This window comes from Mugil cephalus, chromosome 4 (assembly GCF_022458985.1).
Source record: "Mugil cephalus isolate CIBA_MC_2020 chromosome 4, CIBA_Mcephalus_1.1, whole genome shotgun sequence".
Taxonomy (NCBI): domain Eukaryota; kingdom Metazoa; phylum Chordata; class Actinopteri; order Mugiliformes; family Mugilidae; genus Mugil; species Mugil cephalus.
The window spans coordinates 27174900-27193084 of record NC_061773.1 but is presented as its reverse complement, the minus strand read 5'-3'; the positions used below and the strand labels follow the sequence as shown (position 1 = coordinate 27193084).

At 42.4% G+C, this 18185-nt stretch overlaps 2 protein-coding genes across 2 annotated transcripts; one reads left to right on the top strand and one right to left on the bottom strand.

Moving 5' to 3' along the window:
- The first annotated feature begins 2571 nt into the window (after nt 1-2571).
- On the top strand, nt 2572-5810 carry prok2 (prokineticin 2). Its single transcript, XM_047583674.1, has 3 exons — nt 2572-2749; nt 4133-4258; nt 5629-5810. The coding sequence occupies exons 1-3, from the start codon at nt 2594-2596 to the stop codon at nt 5752-5754; spliced, it is 408 nt and encodes a 135-aa protein (XP_047439630.1). The 5' UTR covers nt 2572-2593; the 3' UTR covers nt 5755-5810.
- A 5387-nt stretch (nt 5811-11197) lies between these two features.
- Nucleotides 11198-14112, bottom strand: gpr27 (G protein-coupled receptor 27). The gene has a single exon (XM_047581758.1). It carries the CDS (start codon nt 13182-13184, stop codon nt 12069-12071), a length of 1116 nt encoding a protein of 371 aa, XP_047437714.1. The 5' UTR covers nt 13185-14112; the 3' UTR covers nt 11198-12068.
- Nucleotides 14113-18185: the final 4073 nt, after the last annotated feature.

Genomic DNA, 18185 nt, shown 5'->3' with positions numbered 1-18185 from the left:
TGGTGACACGTTTTTAAACAGATAGATTTCATATGAATAAATCCCCCAAAAACTTGGCAGAAATAGGTTATTTCTCAGCTTGATTATGGGACAGACAAAAGCCCGTCACTGTGCGTACGCAGGTGTGAGGAATGAGCGGCATTTTATCGGAGCAGCAAGGGCAGCGGCAGCACACAGTTTGTTCACAAAAGGAAGCATTCACGCACAGCAGAGGTAGGTCAATGGCACTCAAATCATTTTATTTACACAATCGTGGAAAATAGCGGCGGTTTGGAACTGCGAGAATGAGCAGTTCAAGACGACGAAGGGAAACTGATGCCTGTATGTGCAGCTGGAGGAACCAGTGAAATGTTCTTTCATTCCCTAAAAAAGGCACATTCATGATAAATAAACTTGATTTTTTGCACATTCTAACAACAACAACAACAAAAAAAACCTATAAAAATGAAACCTTTTGCTATTTAGAATCATAAAAGAACCCAGTGAGTGTGTCTTTGGACGGTGGGAGGAAGTTGGAGTGAATCCACACAGGAACATGCAAACCGTTGGGTTTTTAACCCAGAACCTTCTTGAGACATCAGTCCTAACCCCCTTTAATAAATTGCCAGTGTGTTCGATGATGCCGTGCAGAGAAACACGCCCCATGCATCACGATGCAACACTGCAGCATGTCTGCCCTCCTGCGTGACTCATTTGCCTGAGCTGTGACGGAGGCTGATTTAACCCACACAACTGCTGATTGGTCACGTCAGTTCTGACTTCAGGCCTCTGCACTGCATCATTTTTTTTTTTTTTTCAACAATAAACTGCCGACTGCCACTGGCTGCTTGACTCCCAGATGTCTGACAAACGGGAATATATATACTCCGGAGATTTGAGAAGTTTGAACTTGCAAATGTTATTGCGGTATGGATGCTGAAGATGCCGGGAACTTTACTCTGAAGGGTCATAGTGACAGGTCTCCAGTTTATCTCAGGGCTAACACAGACAGACACACAACCATTCACACAAATTTTAAGTCTTTTTCATGGACATGTCCTCTTTTTGAGACCAAAAAATGTGTCAAACTTGTCAGGGATTTTGTTCTTCTAGAGCCTCAAACATCAAACTTGCCTTTACGTTTCTCTGTGTGCCCCAGCTTAATGGAGCTATGCTCTAAATTCAACTTTCTGAATTTGGTCCTTGTCCCAGTTTACATGCAGTGGAGAAAATCGAATAACTGGGAACATCCCCCATTTTTGTTTCGGGGTCACACACCAGCACAGCGTTTGTGGAGCATGTGCACATGTGTTGTCCAGTTAAAGTCTGATTAAGGCGCATACATGGCAGAGAAAACTGATTTCCAAATGCATTATGTCGGTGTCTTAATCGGATAAGGAGAACTCAGCACTTCACATGCACTTAAATTGTCCAGTTAAAGTCGGATTAAGGCAAGACCTTACTTTTTTTTTTTTATTCACGTGCATGTAAACGACCCAACTGATAAAGTCACCCTAGTCAATTTAGGATCACGAATGAACGTACCAACCATGTCTTTGGTCCTGACTTTTGAGCAAGGAGAGCAAGGCGATGAAACCCATGTGCAAAAAACTGCAGTTTATCAAGTGGCCACTAGAGACTCCAAAAGGGAGCAAATCCCCATAGACCCCCATGTTAAAAAAATAACAACAACTTTACAGCATTATTAAACATGTTTACAGCCTGGTTCAAAAAACAGTTTTGGTTTATTTCAGGATTCATGGCAACCATGTGTATATCTGGAATATCCAAGTGTGGGCGGAGTAAAGCTCATCCAATGTGACGACCGCAGGCTCCGCCCACTTTGGGCTTCTTTTAAGTTCAAGAACCCAGTGGGTGACATCACAATGGGTTTGTCTACAGATATACAGTCAGTGCTTCTGAATGAGAATTAACCATGTGACATTTAATCAGAGAGAAGGCTTAGATTACTAATACACACATCAAGTTAGACTGTTTCTGAATCAACAGAATATTCAGCCTTTCCAATTTATCTGGAATGACTTCGAGGCCGTGATGCGTCTCCTCCTCACACTAAATGACAGTTGTTGTGACTGATTAGAAACCCGGTGAAATAATGAGCAGCCTGTTCAGCAGGGTCTTTATTATCAGGGCAGCACTGAGCGCAACAGAAATCCATGTCCATGAATTAACGGCTCCTTTCACCGTGAACTACCGTTACGACTCTGTTTGAAAGGTTGTTTTAAAACTGTGACCTTGGAGCGTGAAAAGGTGGTGAAGGTGGTGATGGTGTGTGCGCGGATTGCGACACAAGACTGCACTGAATGAGTTTATGTTGGTCACCAGTCAGGTTTAGCATATCTGAGAGCAAAATGCATGAAAATGCAAATAAATATGGGAGGAAAGGAATCCAAAAAAAGGCAGGGACACTGTCATGTAAAAGTTTACCTTGGTCTCTTTTCTTTTCTTCTTTCTTTTTTTTTTGTAGCTCCTACAAGGCAACGCTGGTGTGTGTGAGTCACTGAGTTTCTGAATGGCGGGCTGGGTTTATAAACCTCGGCCAGCCCTCAACACATGAGTTTGGAGGCCACTTGTCTCTGCAGGTCCGTCACGGATGCACATGCAGCGAAGCCCGTCAGCCTCTGCATCCTCACTTTTCACCCTGGAGGGCACGAGACCCCAGAGACAGCTCTTCATCATGAGGTCCTTCCTCCTAATTCTCTTCTTCCTGCTGCTGGTGTCCCACGGATCTTCTGCCGTCATCACAGGGGTAGGTGCATGCTCCAAATGGTAAATGATAGGAATATTCACGAATGCATGAGATTTTTATTCTTGTATTTTTGCTGCATTCTGCACTACTTTATATTTGCCTTAGTTACAAAATAATAGGACTATAAAGAAAAAAATGTATTTTAAAAATGAGAAAGGATATATATCACAGTAAAGGACAAACATTTTGTTTAAAATAGTTTTATATTTTTTCTTCTTTCTTTATTTCTTAAATGTGCATGTTTTTTATTTTTTTTTTTACAAATATTTGCAGACGTCACAAATTTTATGGTGTTTTATCAGTTCAGCAAAGGGAAAAATAAGAATTAAAAATATCAAAAAAATAATTCAAAAAATGTGAAAAAATAATCTCATTTTAGAAAATACTCACATACAGTGTGTAATTTTAAATAGAATTAATTAAAAGCATGAGAGTGTTTATTAATTATATGTATAAAAAAAATACACAACAATTTATAAAAACTATTGAAATGCAAACTTTTTTTTGAATGATTTTTTGGTCCAAATCATAAATCATGCATAAATGATTAATGCTAATAAGGCAGCCATGTCTGTCACCATCCTGTCTGATGTGAACTGTGAGAGAGGAGCACGCAGCCATAAAAGAGAAAGTGATTTTTGTCGGCGTCTGTCACATGAAATCCCTCCCGTTTCCTCTTCATTTGGCTCCCGTCATCTCATCAGAAGTGAGAGCTGTCACTCAGCTTCTCGACACTCAACGACAATAAATCTCCAGCGGTCCTGCAGCGTTGTGTTCGTAGTGTAATCACACTCCTGCTTCACTGCAGCGTGCGTCGCACCTCTTACCTCCCGCTAACACGCTTCTCACCTTTCTGACAGAGCTGATTATCTTTCCTTCTCCTGTTAAGGCACAAATTATCACTTGATTGTGTTTGATCGTGTGTTCATTATGTAATTACATACATCATTAGCAAATCACCTTTGCTTTTATTAGGCGGAGGACCAGATTGGGTTTTCATCCACCTCTTATTCATTCATTCATTCATTATCTGTTTCATCCTTAGAGGGTCGCGGGGGAGCTGCAGCCTGTCCCAGCTATCATTAGACAAGAGGCGGGGTACAGTCTGTCGCATTGGAAAAAAAAACAAAAAAACACTTACATGCACACATACGGTTAATCTAAAATCCACAGTTTACCTAACCAGCGTGTCTGTGGAGCGTGGGAGGAGGCTGGAAAACGCCCACGCTGCCACAGGGAGAACATACACACTCTGCTCTTGATTTTAAATTAAAAACGTTAAATAAAAACTACAGTTGATGTGCATTAATAGCTGGAAAGTGTTTTCATTGTGGCTGTCTGGACATTATGTGTGTGTGTGTGTGTGTGTGTGTGTGTGTTCAGGCCTGTGAGAAGGACACCCAGTGTGGAGGAGGGATGTGCTGTGCAGTGAGTTTGTGGATCCGCAGCCTTCGCATGTGTACGCCCATGGGACAGGAAGGAGACGACTGTCATCCTCTGAGCCACAGGGTGAGGAGAGCTCCCACAGCAGCCTGACCTCTCTGGTGTCGAGCGCGGCCTCGTCGGTGATAACTGGGTGATAACGGGGTTTTACAAACACAAAGTACACTCACGTGTTTTATTTTTATGTCTCCATGCAGGCGTCGGCCATTCGTCGGTCCGGTCATGCATGAGATATACAGTATCTTTTGGAATGCTTTGATTAAATTTGGCACAAAAGTTCACTTTGACTCAAGTACGGATTAGATTTTTGGGGGTCAAAGGTCAAAGTCGCTGTGACCCTGTGAAGACGTGGTTTTGAACTTAAAGGCTCCTATAAGGTACAGCAGTAAAAAGACGTAACCTACGTACGTAACCTACGTACGTAGCCTACGCCGATGCTAGCGATGTTCAAAACCTACGATTTCCTTTCCGATCCGATACTGAGTAAAATTCAGGCTGGTATCGGCGATATCGAATCCGATATCGATAGTGTATTTCAAATCATAGCTTCTTAAAGATACAAGACATCAGAGTAATTCGTTTATTTATTTTAAACTCTGGAGTATATTGAGGTAGTGGCCTCGTATTCTGTGTTGTGGTTTAACCTGAGCCACAACTCTGTAGTTTAGTTACTTTCCACTGTGTTCCTACATTACCTCCAATGACTGAAGTATCGAAAAGTGTCGATAATTTGATTTGAGAATCGACTTTAGAGCATAAAGACCTGGTATCGGAGGTATCGATTTCAGTATCGATCCACACAGTCTGTCTCGCTCTGTAACAACTCCCCCCAAACACTAGTCGGTGCTGTGTCTTTTTTGCCAGTTGGCTTCACTTTTGTTTCTACTTCCTGCTTCACTTTGAACAATAGCGACTGAAACTTTCAAGTGGAACAAACATTTGTACCTTCAAACCTCCTCAGTTTTATATTTATTGATCCAAAACAATCAATTCAGAAGTTGCGTAGGTTTAGAAGCAACCGGAAACACTGAAGCGGAAACATGCTGATACCAAACGGACCAATCAGGGCTCTTTCCCACATTTCTGCATGTCAGGCTACAGCGTTGAGGTCTGTGTAGTGATGCAGGACCCTAAACTGCCCATAAATCAACACGTCACGTCCTTATTCTAAAAGAAATGTCATATGAACATCTAATTTGATACAATAAGGTTGTGTTTTTTTTTTTTTATTATTTTGGAGTTCAAAGGTCATCTTTACATCAATCTTTCTGTAAAACACTTCAGTTTATTCAAAGCTACAAGCAGCAGTTTCTATTTTCAACCTTCCAAATTCACATAAGAAACTCAGCAACATTATGAAGTGGGCTTTTTTTTTTTTTTTTTTATAAATGTCACCAATTTGAATAAATGTTGCGTCTTTATCTCTGTGCATCCAGGTTCCTTACCTCGGGAAAAGACTCCACCATACCTGCCCCTGTCTTCCCAACCTGTCTTGTATCACCATAGTGGAGGGCAAATCCAAATGTCTCTCGTCGTACAAGTATCCAGACTACTACCTCTGAGGTCCAACACTATATCTGCTGCCTGCGCTCTGTTTTCTCCAAACCAAACAAATAAATGAATAAAAATCAGGGTTTTATTTTAATTCTATTTGGAATAAAGAGATTTTATTTATGAATGCACCTGGTTAAATTAAACTGTATATTTAAAGTAAACTCCAATTGCTGATCTTTGTCCTCTTGGTTTTTACAGCTAATAAAATACACTGTTCTCTATTTGACTTTACATTTGATCATTTTCAATTCATTTACCTTTACAGGCGATAAGGATGATTTCCACTTATGACACGTTGCTCTGTGTTGCTCTGGGTTTTACGCATCATCGGTGGAGTTTTTGTTGAGCTTTCAGCTGCTCTCAAAGGGAAACATGAGGAGAAACACATGTCACTGGCAATGAAATGACATCAAGTCACAGTTTTTCCAAATTTAAATTACTTTTCTAACCAGAGTTAGTACCAAATAAATAAACAGGTAAACCTGTGCGGTGACGGGCCTTTTCTCACATTCACATCTGTAGCCAGTCTGGAAACAGAGAGACTGCTATGGGATTAATCACGCTCAGCCTATGACTGTAAGCGTTTCTTCAAAGCTCGAGCCTAAAATTAGATTTTTCCGGCGTGTGTGTGGAGCAGTGACTCACTTCCATCTCATACTTCAGTAAAGGGTCTCAGTGGAGGCACCTGTAATGAAGTCTGAGAGTTAGGCTACATAAAAGAGCGTTACGTCACCGATAACCTGCGAGAAAAAATGATTCTGTGACCCAGTAGGAGCTGGAACAAGAAGAAGTTCACCAGCTGATGTTTTATTAAAAAGGAAACTGAATGCATATTTTCAGCTTCTTAAATGCACTGGGGTTTTTCTGCATTTCTGTAATAAGCTGAACAACTACGTTCCTGATGTAACTGAGAGAATGATGGAGCCTGATCATTTGGGTTTTTTAAACGAGCCACGTGGCCTGAATGAAACTGAGATGGTTTTTAAAAGTGGGAATAAAGAGAAGTTTCACTGACAATGATAAATGATCAGAGCAGTTAAAGCAGTAAAGTGCTACTGTACCTGAGACTGCAGGTAGGATGTGAGTCAAGAATGAAGTTAAAAAAAAAAATAAGAAGAAGTGACTTGTCCTCATATGTGGACATTAGGTTTTAGGTTTGTTGCATCTTATTCTTCTTCATTTAGACGTGTTGTCCTCATAAAGAGACACTTATGTCTGACACATACTGGTAGTGAAGGCACAATACACTTGTTTATTTATTCTTATTAAGTTTTCTAGTTTGATTTGACATGAAAATTGAACAAATTCACAAGAACACGTTTTAAGACGTCGAGATTTCATCGTTTCCAATTCTGCTTTATATGACAGGTTTATATTTTGGTGACTTAAGTTGAATTAAATATACAGTGAAATAATCCCTGTGTCCACATAATTTATTTCAAAAACTACCTCCAGATCAAAGATGATGCTTATTTTTATACTTTTTAGGTCCTGCTAATCTCAAATACCTAAAGATCTTAAAGAAATTAAAATGCATTACAAACCAGTGGGTCTCAGGAAGGTAAGACATATTTAAAGACTACATGTGTTTGATCATTCATCCAGGTGGCTTCTTGTTTTGGAGATAACATGTCCTGGACGACTGAGAATCTTCACGGACATGTTCCTACAGAGACATCTGCATTGCCAGATTTCACCAGTGTGTTTCTGAGACAGAACAGTATTAATCAGAGTTCGTTATCTCTCTATTTATCCCAAATGTGTCCCTCATTTAGTCTGGTGACTGTGGGTGAACAGACTCAGGGTATCACAGACACGTGATATGACTGATAAGTGCACCCTAAAGTCTGAATATTCGTCCCAGTCCTTCAACCAGACTGCAGGCCGTAGACATTTTTTAATCTCCTGAGACCCTGTGTCCTCATATGGGGACATTAAGGTTTAGGTTCATCTTAGTGGACACTTTAATCTGCCATCTAGTGGTAGCAGAGGGTCAATACACTAGTCGGTAAAAACATGATGAGCGTGAATTTCATAGGATTCATTCTCCAGACGATCACAGGAAAAACATGTACGAGGAACAAAACGTCATCAAATTCTAAGGTTACATTTTTTTTTTAATTTATGCTTATTAACGTTTCTAATTTGATATGAACTGCAAGTTTAACAAATTTTTGCTACAACTTCGCTAATTAGCAAGTACTTGTTTGATGATGTTGAGACGTTGGGCTCAGTCATGTTCAGGTATTAAAATAAACTGTTTTAGATTTTGTCACACATTGGTGACTTTATTATAATATAAATAATGAAATAATCCACATATGAGGACATTTTTTTTTTTTTTTATACGTCTTAAGTCCTACTGATCCCAAATATGTTGGGGAAACTAAAAATGCACAGCAAATAAAAGCTCAGGTCTCAGGAGGTTGATAAAATAAAATAAGTTATTAGTTATTTCCCTTGAAGATCAATAAAGTCCATCTTATAATAATAATAATTTTCAGCCACTTAAATTGTGTTTCAGTAAAACCCAGAGAGGACGACAGAGGTTAATCTGGGTAGCTCAGTAGTTTAAGAAAAAAGCCCAGAAAGGTCAACACAACGAGCCAGAAAGAAAATCCCAGAGAAAAGAAAAGAATCACATTTCTCCAACATCACAACAGAGCATGCGTGCGTGCCCTGAAGGCAGCACCATGTACCAAAAATACCCAACATGCATTTGCATCGCACGAGAGCACGTGTGCAGGTGAGGATCTTCCTCTGCGCGCCGGCAGCAGAGATCAACCAGCTGTCGGGACCAAGCAGCCGCGTTGTGAAGCTGATGGTTATGGATGCGCTGAGGAGTCCGGGGAGGAACGGTAGATCAGAGACTCAGAGAGCTCAGAAACTCCCCACTAATGCAGAATGACTGAAGTATGAATGGATGCACTGGCTTTAGGAGTGAGGAGTGGATTTAGTTTGATTAAGAAGCAGGTTAGACACAACCAGCTACATCGATCAGCCACAACATATGACACTGACGAAATGAAACATTTAACCATTGGACATTTAGTGTTGTGCTGGAAACTTTTGACCTGGTATCATTCATGTGGATGTAACTTAGACATGTAGCACCACCAACCAGACCAGACCCCCCCCCCCCCCCCCACCATCACAGGACCAACTCAAACTAAACATGAAGGTGTTGACCTGGCCTCCAAATTCACTAGACCCCAAACTGATCGAGTATCTGTGGGCTGATCCTCATGATCGTCATCAGGGTTATGTCTGATCCGTGTACGTGCTCTTTTAAGAATAATGAATATCAGGCTTTTGAAGGAACCATGAAGTGATGTCTCTTTTCCTTTTTTTTTTTGCTCGCTGTGAGCCAGCACTCAATGTGACATGACACTGACACAACGTATTACCACCGGCTGTAATTAGTTTGACAGCAGATTTTTTTCCGTGATGGGAGACATTGGTGGTGAATGTCAGGTTTGGTGTCAGCCTGTCACAATCAAAGAGCAAACATGTCTTTTTAGATTCTCCATTTTGATATGATGTTCAACAACATCCGTACGAGCAGAGGTGGGGGAGGTGGGGGAGGCGTTCCTGCAGCAGCGTCTCAGTTTGTGCGTGCGTGGACCAAGATTTGACATCCGTGGATGAGATTTGTACATGCAACTTTTATTTCACTTAAATCTGTTGGGGTTTCTCAGGTTTCCTCGAGCCTGAGCTCATGTCCCGTTTAAATAGATCGTCCACCGAGGAGCACGACTGATGTGGAAATGGTGAATGGTGATAAAAGGGTGTTTGTACTCTGTCTGTGCAGTTTTCTTTTACAGTTCCTTTTACATATTCACAAATGTGAGTGTGCACATATGGACTAATACATTCAGCTCTCCACACATACATTGCAAATGCTATTACTGCAGTAAGACGTCCAAACAGGTCCAGAATCTGGGTCCCCTCAACCTTATTTTCCATCGATTTACTTTCCCATCATAATGATTTCATCTCTCTACAATACTGGGAATTAAACTTAAACATGTAGTGATTTCGTTTATTTATGTAAAATTGTCAAATGTGAATAAACTGAGTCTAAAAGTACTTGAATAAGAACTAAACTACACTGAGCACATGCATATTTCTGGCCTGCAGAATGTGACACCCACCTCTCACACTAAACACTACTAAGTTTAATTTTGTGACTTGGGTTTGACCAAGGATTAAAAGAAGGAGGCGTTTAGCAGCTCCTCACCAGAGCTGGACTTTAAAAAGAGTGGTCAGAACTGACCCTTTCCTGGCCTCCTGATTGGTCCGCCGACCACCAGCCAGAGGGCTCCTTCACCTTTGTCCAGGCTTCTTCTTTTACCGTTGCTAGCCTGGACAAACAATAACCGTGCAAGGTCAACTCCCATAGAAAAACACTGAAAACCTGTAATAATAGAGTCTAGGAGCAACATGGGGGCGAAGCAGCTAATGTCAGCAACACTGCTAATGGCAGACCTTGGTCTTTTTGCCAGGTTTCCGTTTTTATGGATCCTCTTGTGTAGCCCACACTTTTAGCAGTTTTCTGTGGGGATGGAGCCACACATTGTAACACACAAGAGGAACAAAAAAGTCAGGACAGACTCTGTCAAGTCCTGAAATCCAACAACAGCTCACTTATGACCATTCTCTTTTAAAAAACGATCTCTCGTGAATCCCACTACTGCATGAATGTGTAAACCTGAGCTGGGCCTAGACTACAGACGTATCAAACTCCTGACAGATTTGGAAGTCAGGTTGCATGACACGCACACTTTAGGAGAAACACACATTCCTCTCTGTAACACAACCACATGTGATCTCACGGGGGGAAGCTGATGAAGCTGCTAAACAAAAGAGGGATCCAACGCAGGCTTCTTCAGACGGACCCCGAGGTGAGATTGTATTTGTCAGTTTTAACATCTGTCAACAGTTAGTAGCTAACAGGCAAATACCGTCGGCTCCTCTGTGTCCTCGCAGACTCCTTTCTCTCATTGGTTTACGTGAAAGCACTGGAGCAATCATCCAGATTTTAAACCCCCAAATACGATGTTTGATATTAATCAGGGAGGCTGCGTTGAGGCTGAAAACCCCTCACATTATATTAGATAATCTGGGCTGAACCTCTGAGCAGAGATCAGATTCTCTAAACTGTCCCAAGACTCCAGGAGTCTGAGCCTGTAGCACCTGTATGAGACCCGTTTAGTCCCAGCAGAAAACACACAAGACATGCACAAGTGAAATAAAAATTAAGAAATTTAAAAAAGAACTTCTCAGTTTAGGGTGCAACTTTCTTTTTCTCCAAAAATTGAACCGTTATTACTCTCTTTTAAACCCTGCAGCTGAATTCAAAAAGTCCCAACTAAGTCCCAACTGCACATCATTAAAGCGGCTTAAACATCCAAATACCGATCCAGAAACAGATGATAGCATTCAAACAACTTATAATCCATTTCTTATTTATTTGCTAAGAAATACAAACAATGCAAACATCCTGTCCAAAGCACCAAATTGTTCACATTTTCCCAGAGTCCCACTGTCCGTGTCCGTAGAAAAAGAATGTCTGAGAATGTGTCAACCCGTCTAATGGAGTAGAAGAAGAAGAAGAAGAAGAAGGAGGAGGAGGAGAAGAATTTGCAAAATACTTTTAAAGTGAGAGTTTGAAGCGTCGTTCATCAAAACAAACCTGATGTGATTATGAAATATACAACATATCTGGCTAAAAATGAAACGCGTGAAGGGGCTTTACAGTATTTACAGATGTGAAATTACCCTTGTTACAAATATAGCCTGTTTCCAAATGATGATAAAATAATCCTGCGGTGGGAAAACTACCTCAAATGGGAATATGAATTCAAAATATACAAATAAAAAGTGACATTCGTGGAAATGATTGTTGCAGAGTCTTTAGGGGATGGAGAGGGGAGAAACGTCTCCAAAGGTAGGACGCAGCGTGACACGTGTTCATCGCATGTCCTACATTTGGAATGAATGTCACCTAGAGTACATGCAGAGACGGAAATGAGAAGGTGGCTCGGTCATAACCTCAGATATTCTTATTAAAGCAGCACATTAAAATAAAATGGTTGTGATAAGTAAAATATAATATGAATTTACACCATAGTAAAGTTTCCTCGGGTTAAAATAGTGGGCAGCCTAAACCCCTTTGCCACAAATAGAAATGTAAACAGCAACAGCATCCCTGTCTGCAGGTCTACCAGCAGGATGGGGAGCACTCTGTGTACATTCTGAAAGAGGTGTAAAACTGGTCTTTGGCAGTATATTTTTGGGGGGGTTGGGGGTCAAGTGCAGCTCAGATGACACAGTAGGGCTCCATGGGGGTCTGTGTGCCCAGGCAGCAGGGGAAGCAGGCTCTGAGTCTCATCCGGAGCTCCTTGTTGAACAGGAAGCTGATGATGGGGTTCGCCCCTGCCTGGGCGAAGCTCATCCACACCGCAGCGGTCAGGTAGAGCTGCGGGACCGGAGCCCCCCGCACAAATATCCTCAGATAGCAGGCGCTTATGTAAGGAGCCCACAGAACGAGGAAGGTCAGCGTGATCATGTAGAACATCTTCCCGATGCGTTTCTCCATCTTAAATTCGTCCAGCACCAGGAGCCGCCTGTTGCCGGGGTGAGAAGCTTGCCGGATGCCCACCAGCGTCGGGGGGGTCGGTCCGCGGCCGAAGCCGGCGATCCAGTTGGCGGCGGCCTGCCCGGTGGCGCCCGGGCCGTGGAAGGTCCAGTTCTGGCTGATGGCTGGGACCAGCTGAGCCGGCTTCATCTTGCGGTGGTCGTAGACGAAGCACAGCATCTTTACGTAAACCACATGGGTCGTCCCCACGATCACCGCCAGCATCAGCATGAAGCCCAGGGTGTCGTTCGCCTTCACGTAGCGGTGCTCGAAGACGCACTGCTCCTCCTCACGGATGAACTTGTAGGTGCCCACGTCGAAAACCGGAGGAAAGGCCATGGCCACGGAGAGCGTCCACACCATGCAGATCACCGCCACGCACGTACACAGGTTCATCCGCTTGGAGTAGAACCTGTGGTGGGCGATCGCCATGTACCGGGTGACGCTGACGCAGAAGAGCAAGAAGGCGACGTGGAAGCAGAAGAGCACCGACATGAAGGCGACGATCTTGCAGCAGAGAGCGCTGTACGGCCAGGACGAGCCGCCGCTGATCGATGCCATCACGAAGGGGAAACAGACCGCGGAGCGCACCACGTCTGCCAGGCACAGGTCCAGCAGGAAATAGTAGGGAGCCTTGTGCAGGGAGCTGTCCCTCAGCAGCAGCAGCGACAGAGACGCGTTGCCCAGGAGGCTGATGCCCATGATCAGACCCAGCGAGGCCAGCTTGACCGCAGAGGCCGTGGACGCATAGTTCTGTAAGGACGGGCTGCTCTCCCCAAACTCGCTTGTGTTTGCCATCTATGCAGCCGAAGTAGAGCGTGTCCCCACATCAATTCATCGACGAGCGGTATTATCCTGCCAGGGCGGAATAAAAAACCCAATCAACGCGATCCTCCGCCTCTAGAGCAGAAAAAAAACCTACTCAAACATAAATTCCATCCTAATGTTCAGCAATCATCCCCACAGAAAAAAAAACCCAAACCAAAATCACTTCATGTTTCTTTTTTTCTTCTTATCCTTCATCTCAGACGTGTGCGGTGGAAAACGCAGCCCTGTCTGTTCGTCCATTCTTCTCTGTACAGAAACAGCCCGGCTCGGGTTTGCGCACCATTTCGGAAGGCAGCCGCTGCTCGGCAGACGACAAGCGGCTCAGAAAACACATCTCAGTTTCCAGCCATGGCGGAGAGGAGAGCTCTCCCGTTCGTTCCGAGGAATGAAAAAAAGGCAGGCAGCGTCGCGCGGCTGCATGGCGCAACAATGATTACGCATCCGCGGTGTTGCCGAACGACGCGCAAATATTAGCAGCCGGTTAGCCCGCAAAGGCAAACATGTCAGTGGTGTGTGCGCGGCGGTGGGAGCGTCAGTACGGGTCTGTCAGTCAGTGGATGGCGTCCAGACTATGCGACGCACGTCCGCTCGCATCCGGAGAGCAGGCCTGGGATCAGCCAGGAGCTCATCTGCTGGTCTCTAATGCGACCTGTAGGGAGTCTGTGGGCGCACTGATGCCAACGGAATGACAGACCTGCTCTACTAACAATGCACGATGTTTGATGTGCTGGGGATTAGGAGAACTGATTATATGTTTGAATATTTGACAGTGATTGTGTTTCATTTGATCTAAAATACAGAAAATAGAATCATTATTTAAGGATAAAAAATACTAGGTCTCCCTTGTGCCTCCTTAAACAATGCTGTTAGAGGGGGCTTTTGGGTCCTTGAGGGGAGGCTCCTCTGTGAGTCATCCCAGATACATGATCGGTTTGGGATCTAGTGAATTTGGAGGCCAGGTCAACACCTGGTGCCATTCTTCATGTTTTTTTTTTTGGTTGGTTGTTCCTAAAGTGTTTCTGTGTCTGTGGGGATCAAGGAGTGTCATTGCTATGGGGTGGGGGTGTCTGGTCTGGTCTGGTCTAGGTGGGTGCTACATGTCTAAGTAACATCCACATGAATGAATACCAGGTCCAAAAGTTTCTCAGCAGAACTCTGAATTGTCTCAAGTTGTTAATTACGTCTCCTGTCTTCTACGGTCATAATGTTTTGGCTGATTGGTGTATATTTCTATAGTCTATATAAAACCATGTGTCTAGACTTTATCCCTGCATTACATGACCCAAACAAACATGTACAGATTAGTATAGATTCCAGATTATTACGTATGGCTCATTTTCTGCAGATGTTTGATCAACTATTCGATTAAACACATGGAAGATAAAATAATTCCACTATAACAACCGTGACACGGGTCATGTGCTTGTGATTTGCTATCAGGTAACAAGCAGCAGCATTAGAGGCGTCACTGACTGCTGTTTTTCTCTCCTATAGTGGATACAGTCTAGAAAGAAAGGCTCACGGCGTGCGACAAAGTAGGTCAAGCATTTAAAGAGAAGTGATCGGAGATTTGACAAAACTGAACAGAGGAGCTTTTCATCATGAAAAAATAAAATCGGGGTTATCTGTTGACTCAAACAGCACCACCTGGTGACACTTCAGGATAAATCACAGCCCGTATCAAATGGAATGCGTTTGATGCTGAACATCTCTGTGTAATCACATCTTGCTCTCGGCGGGGTTTGTGTACTTTCAGCTACAGTTGCCGTCATGTGACACGGCTGCACCTGCAGAGTTCAACGAGCGTTAAGAACTCATACGCACACAGGCCTGCACCTCCAGTGCTGTCTGACAGGCACATTAGGAGGCTTAACACTCACACTGAGACGAAAAAGGAAAATAAAATGTGAATAGGGCTGTGATGGTAGTGGATTCCTGGAGGTTCAGAAGGTCCTGCTGATAAATATTATGTGATCAAGCTGCTGGACACTGAGTTTCCCACGGGAAAATTAAAGCATCTGTCTAATCTAATTATTCACAAGGTCTGTCCAAGATGAGCAAAACTTTCCAATTCACAACCGATGAGCTATTCCTCTATTAAAGTTGGTAGTAAACAAGCTGGTTCACTTTTGCATTGGAACACATAGAAAAAAAACATGTTGACGCAAGCCTAAGTAAGTGATTTTATGCATACATTTCTGCATTTGGTTTCTTAGATGATAAATCACTGTAGTGTGACTTTGGTGTAGCTGAGCTGAGCTGAGCTGAGAGACTAAAGTTTAAAGGATCCAGCAGGGTTGGTTGACAGCTGAGCTCTACTGAGGTTTAGAGAGATTAAATACCCAATAAGATCAAGCAGCACAGGTCATAAAACTCACCGTGTCATATCATGTGATAGCCTAGGAGGAAACGACATGATACATTTGTCATGATATTATTTATGTTTTGCAGTGAAGCAGCAAGCTGACTTGTTGGAGCTTGAAAAGTAGGACTACTTTAAATATCTAACAAAAAAACAAAAAGGACAAGACTGTTTAGAATAAAGATATGTACATAGTGAACTACGAAGATGCTTCACTCCTGTTAAATAAAAAAAAGTTGAAGTTGGCGTCACTGTTTTCTACAGAAGAGGATTAGGGCCACGGAAAAAAGATTGTAGATAGAGTGAATGATTTCTTTGAGTTGGGACTTTAATCTCAGAATTCTGACATTAATCTCAGAGAAAAATTCATCTCAGATGAAGTGAATTCTGAGAAAAAAAATAATTTGCTCCAACTACAATTTTAGTTTTATTAGTTAATCCTCTTCCGTAGTTTCCTGAAGGTTCACAAATGAAGATCCTTTCCATTCATTATACTCTATACATGCTGTATATTTAAGATCTGCAAAGCTGTAAACTGAAACTACCACTAGACTGTATCTGTAGCTGTTTGTCTCTCTTGAAAGCGTCTGCTTCAGGTGTAAACAAAAACATATTTTCTAAGCATATGGGAAACGCTGAGGGCAAGAAAAGACCAGTAATTAAACATGGAGTCTAAACACAAGTGACTAGTGAAGCTGTTTTGTGCTGATACAGGGAACATTGTTCCTAGAGCTAATGTTAAATATTAAAATAACACTCTTTCTTTTTTTCTTATTATTTAAAAGAGGGACATTGCACATTGATTGACATGAGTACAAAGGAGAATCATGTAAGTGTGCCAGATTTAGCCCTGCAGGCTAATATTCATTTGTAGTCACTGACAGATTGATGATATTAAAAACAATAATAACACACACTGCAGAGTGCAGACGCACAGAAAGATATAAACATATATCTAAGTTATGATTCTGAACCTAAAGACACAAAAAAAATCAATTCTGAACAAGCTGATTAAGGTTTCAGGATTGTTTTTGAGACATTTTGTAGTGTTATTGATATATAAATATATATATATATATAAATATAATTGAATTGAGCTGAATTAAAGACACCTTTAAAGACGCCTCTGTCTGTTTATGTAGCTCCTTCAGCCAGAGACTCGTTAACATCAGCATTTCTTCACAAAGGTGTTGGCTTTTACACAACGGTGACCATCATTTTTAGTGAGCATGTTCAGTGTCCTCTGGTGGACGAACCATGTAATGATGACACCGTTTGTATTTGCCATTTCTGTAAAGTAAACTGGAAATTCTGGTGGGGCCATGCAGGAAAATCTTATAATGCAATCCAGTAATAACATTATCAATACCCTCACAACAAAAACACAGTAGCAAGTGAGAGAGGTGACCACAACACAAACAGATGATGGCAAAATTACAGGTATAATGCCATCACACAAACAATGCCAATCCGACAACATATACTATCATATCAACAGCACTGGATGGCAGTGACCAAGATCTCACTAGATCAAATATGTGATCACTAGATCACTAGATCTGTAATGTGACCACAGTAAAAACACAATGCACAGCTCATGGCGTGAATGGCGCACATCCAATACACAGCAATCAATACACAAAGTCACCACACATAATAAATCACAGACAAACAGCTCTGACCCCCTCCCCCACACACATTACACAACCAATATGTAAACAACATTATCAATTCCATTTAGATTAAAAATAAATTACTTACCAAGCTCCTTACTGACAGCTCTGGTTAACTAAACTTTCCTCCTCTCCTGGTTGAATGACATAATTTTGTCTCTTGAGAAATTATTAAATCCTCCGGTCTATGTGGTCCCAAACCTTTTAACTCCAACTTCTGCTAAAGTGGCAAAGTCCTGAATCTCACACTAGTCAACTCCATCCAGTGCAGTGGTGAGAACCACAGCTTGGAGTTTGAAGGGTCACAGGTTCGCCTCCCGCCCTGTCCCTGTCCTGCCTTGTCCATGCCCTGAGCAAGCACCTAACCCCTAATCTATATCATATATTGGGGAAGTAAAAAATGAAAAAAATAATAATTATGCTATGTTAGCATTACAAGCTAGCCCTGAACTTCAGCCTACAACACTGCCACTGAGTGGAAACAGAGACACAGCATCATCATTCACACACAACTACACTACAAAAAGTGTCCACAGACATTTCATTGGGGACAAAGTTTATTACTTATGCACAACAACATTTTTGACACAGGAAACTTTAAAAAGCCACCCCCTGATGAGACCGTGCCTCATCGGCCACTGATGCAAAGATGCCACTGGCAATTACACTCTTTGACCCAGCAAGACGCAGCCTGACACAGACACACACACACACAAAAATGCTTTCGGAACAACTCAAGGTGTTGACCTGGCGTCCAAATTCACTACATCCCAACCTAACCCTGCATCGAGGCCTCCACTAACAACGATGTGTGGCCAGGACATCATTGTTCACCCTCAGAAGGCCGATTTTCGATCCACAAGGCAGACATACACAACATTAGGAAGGTGGTCATAATGTTATGCATGTATCTGTGTATTTAGTCTGCTCAGACAT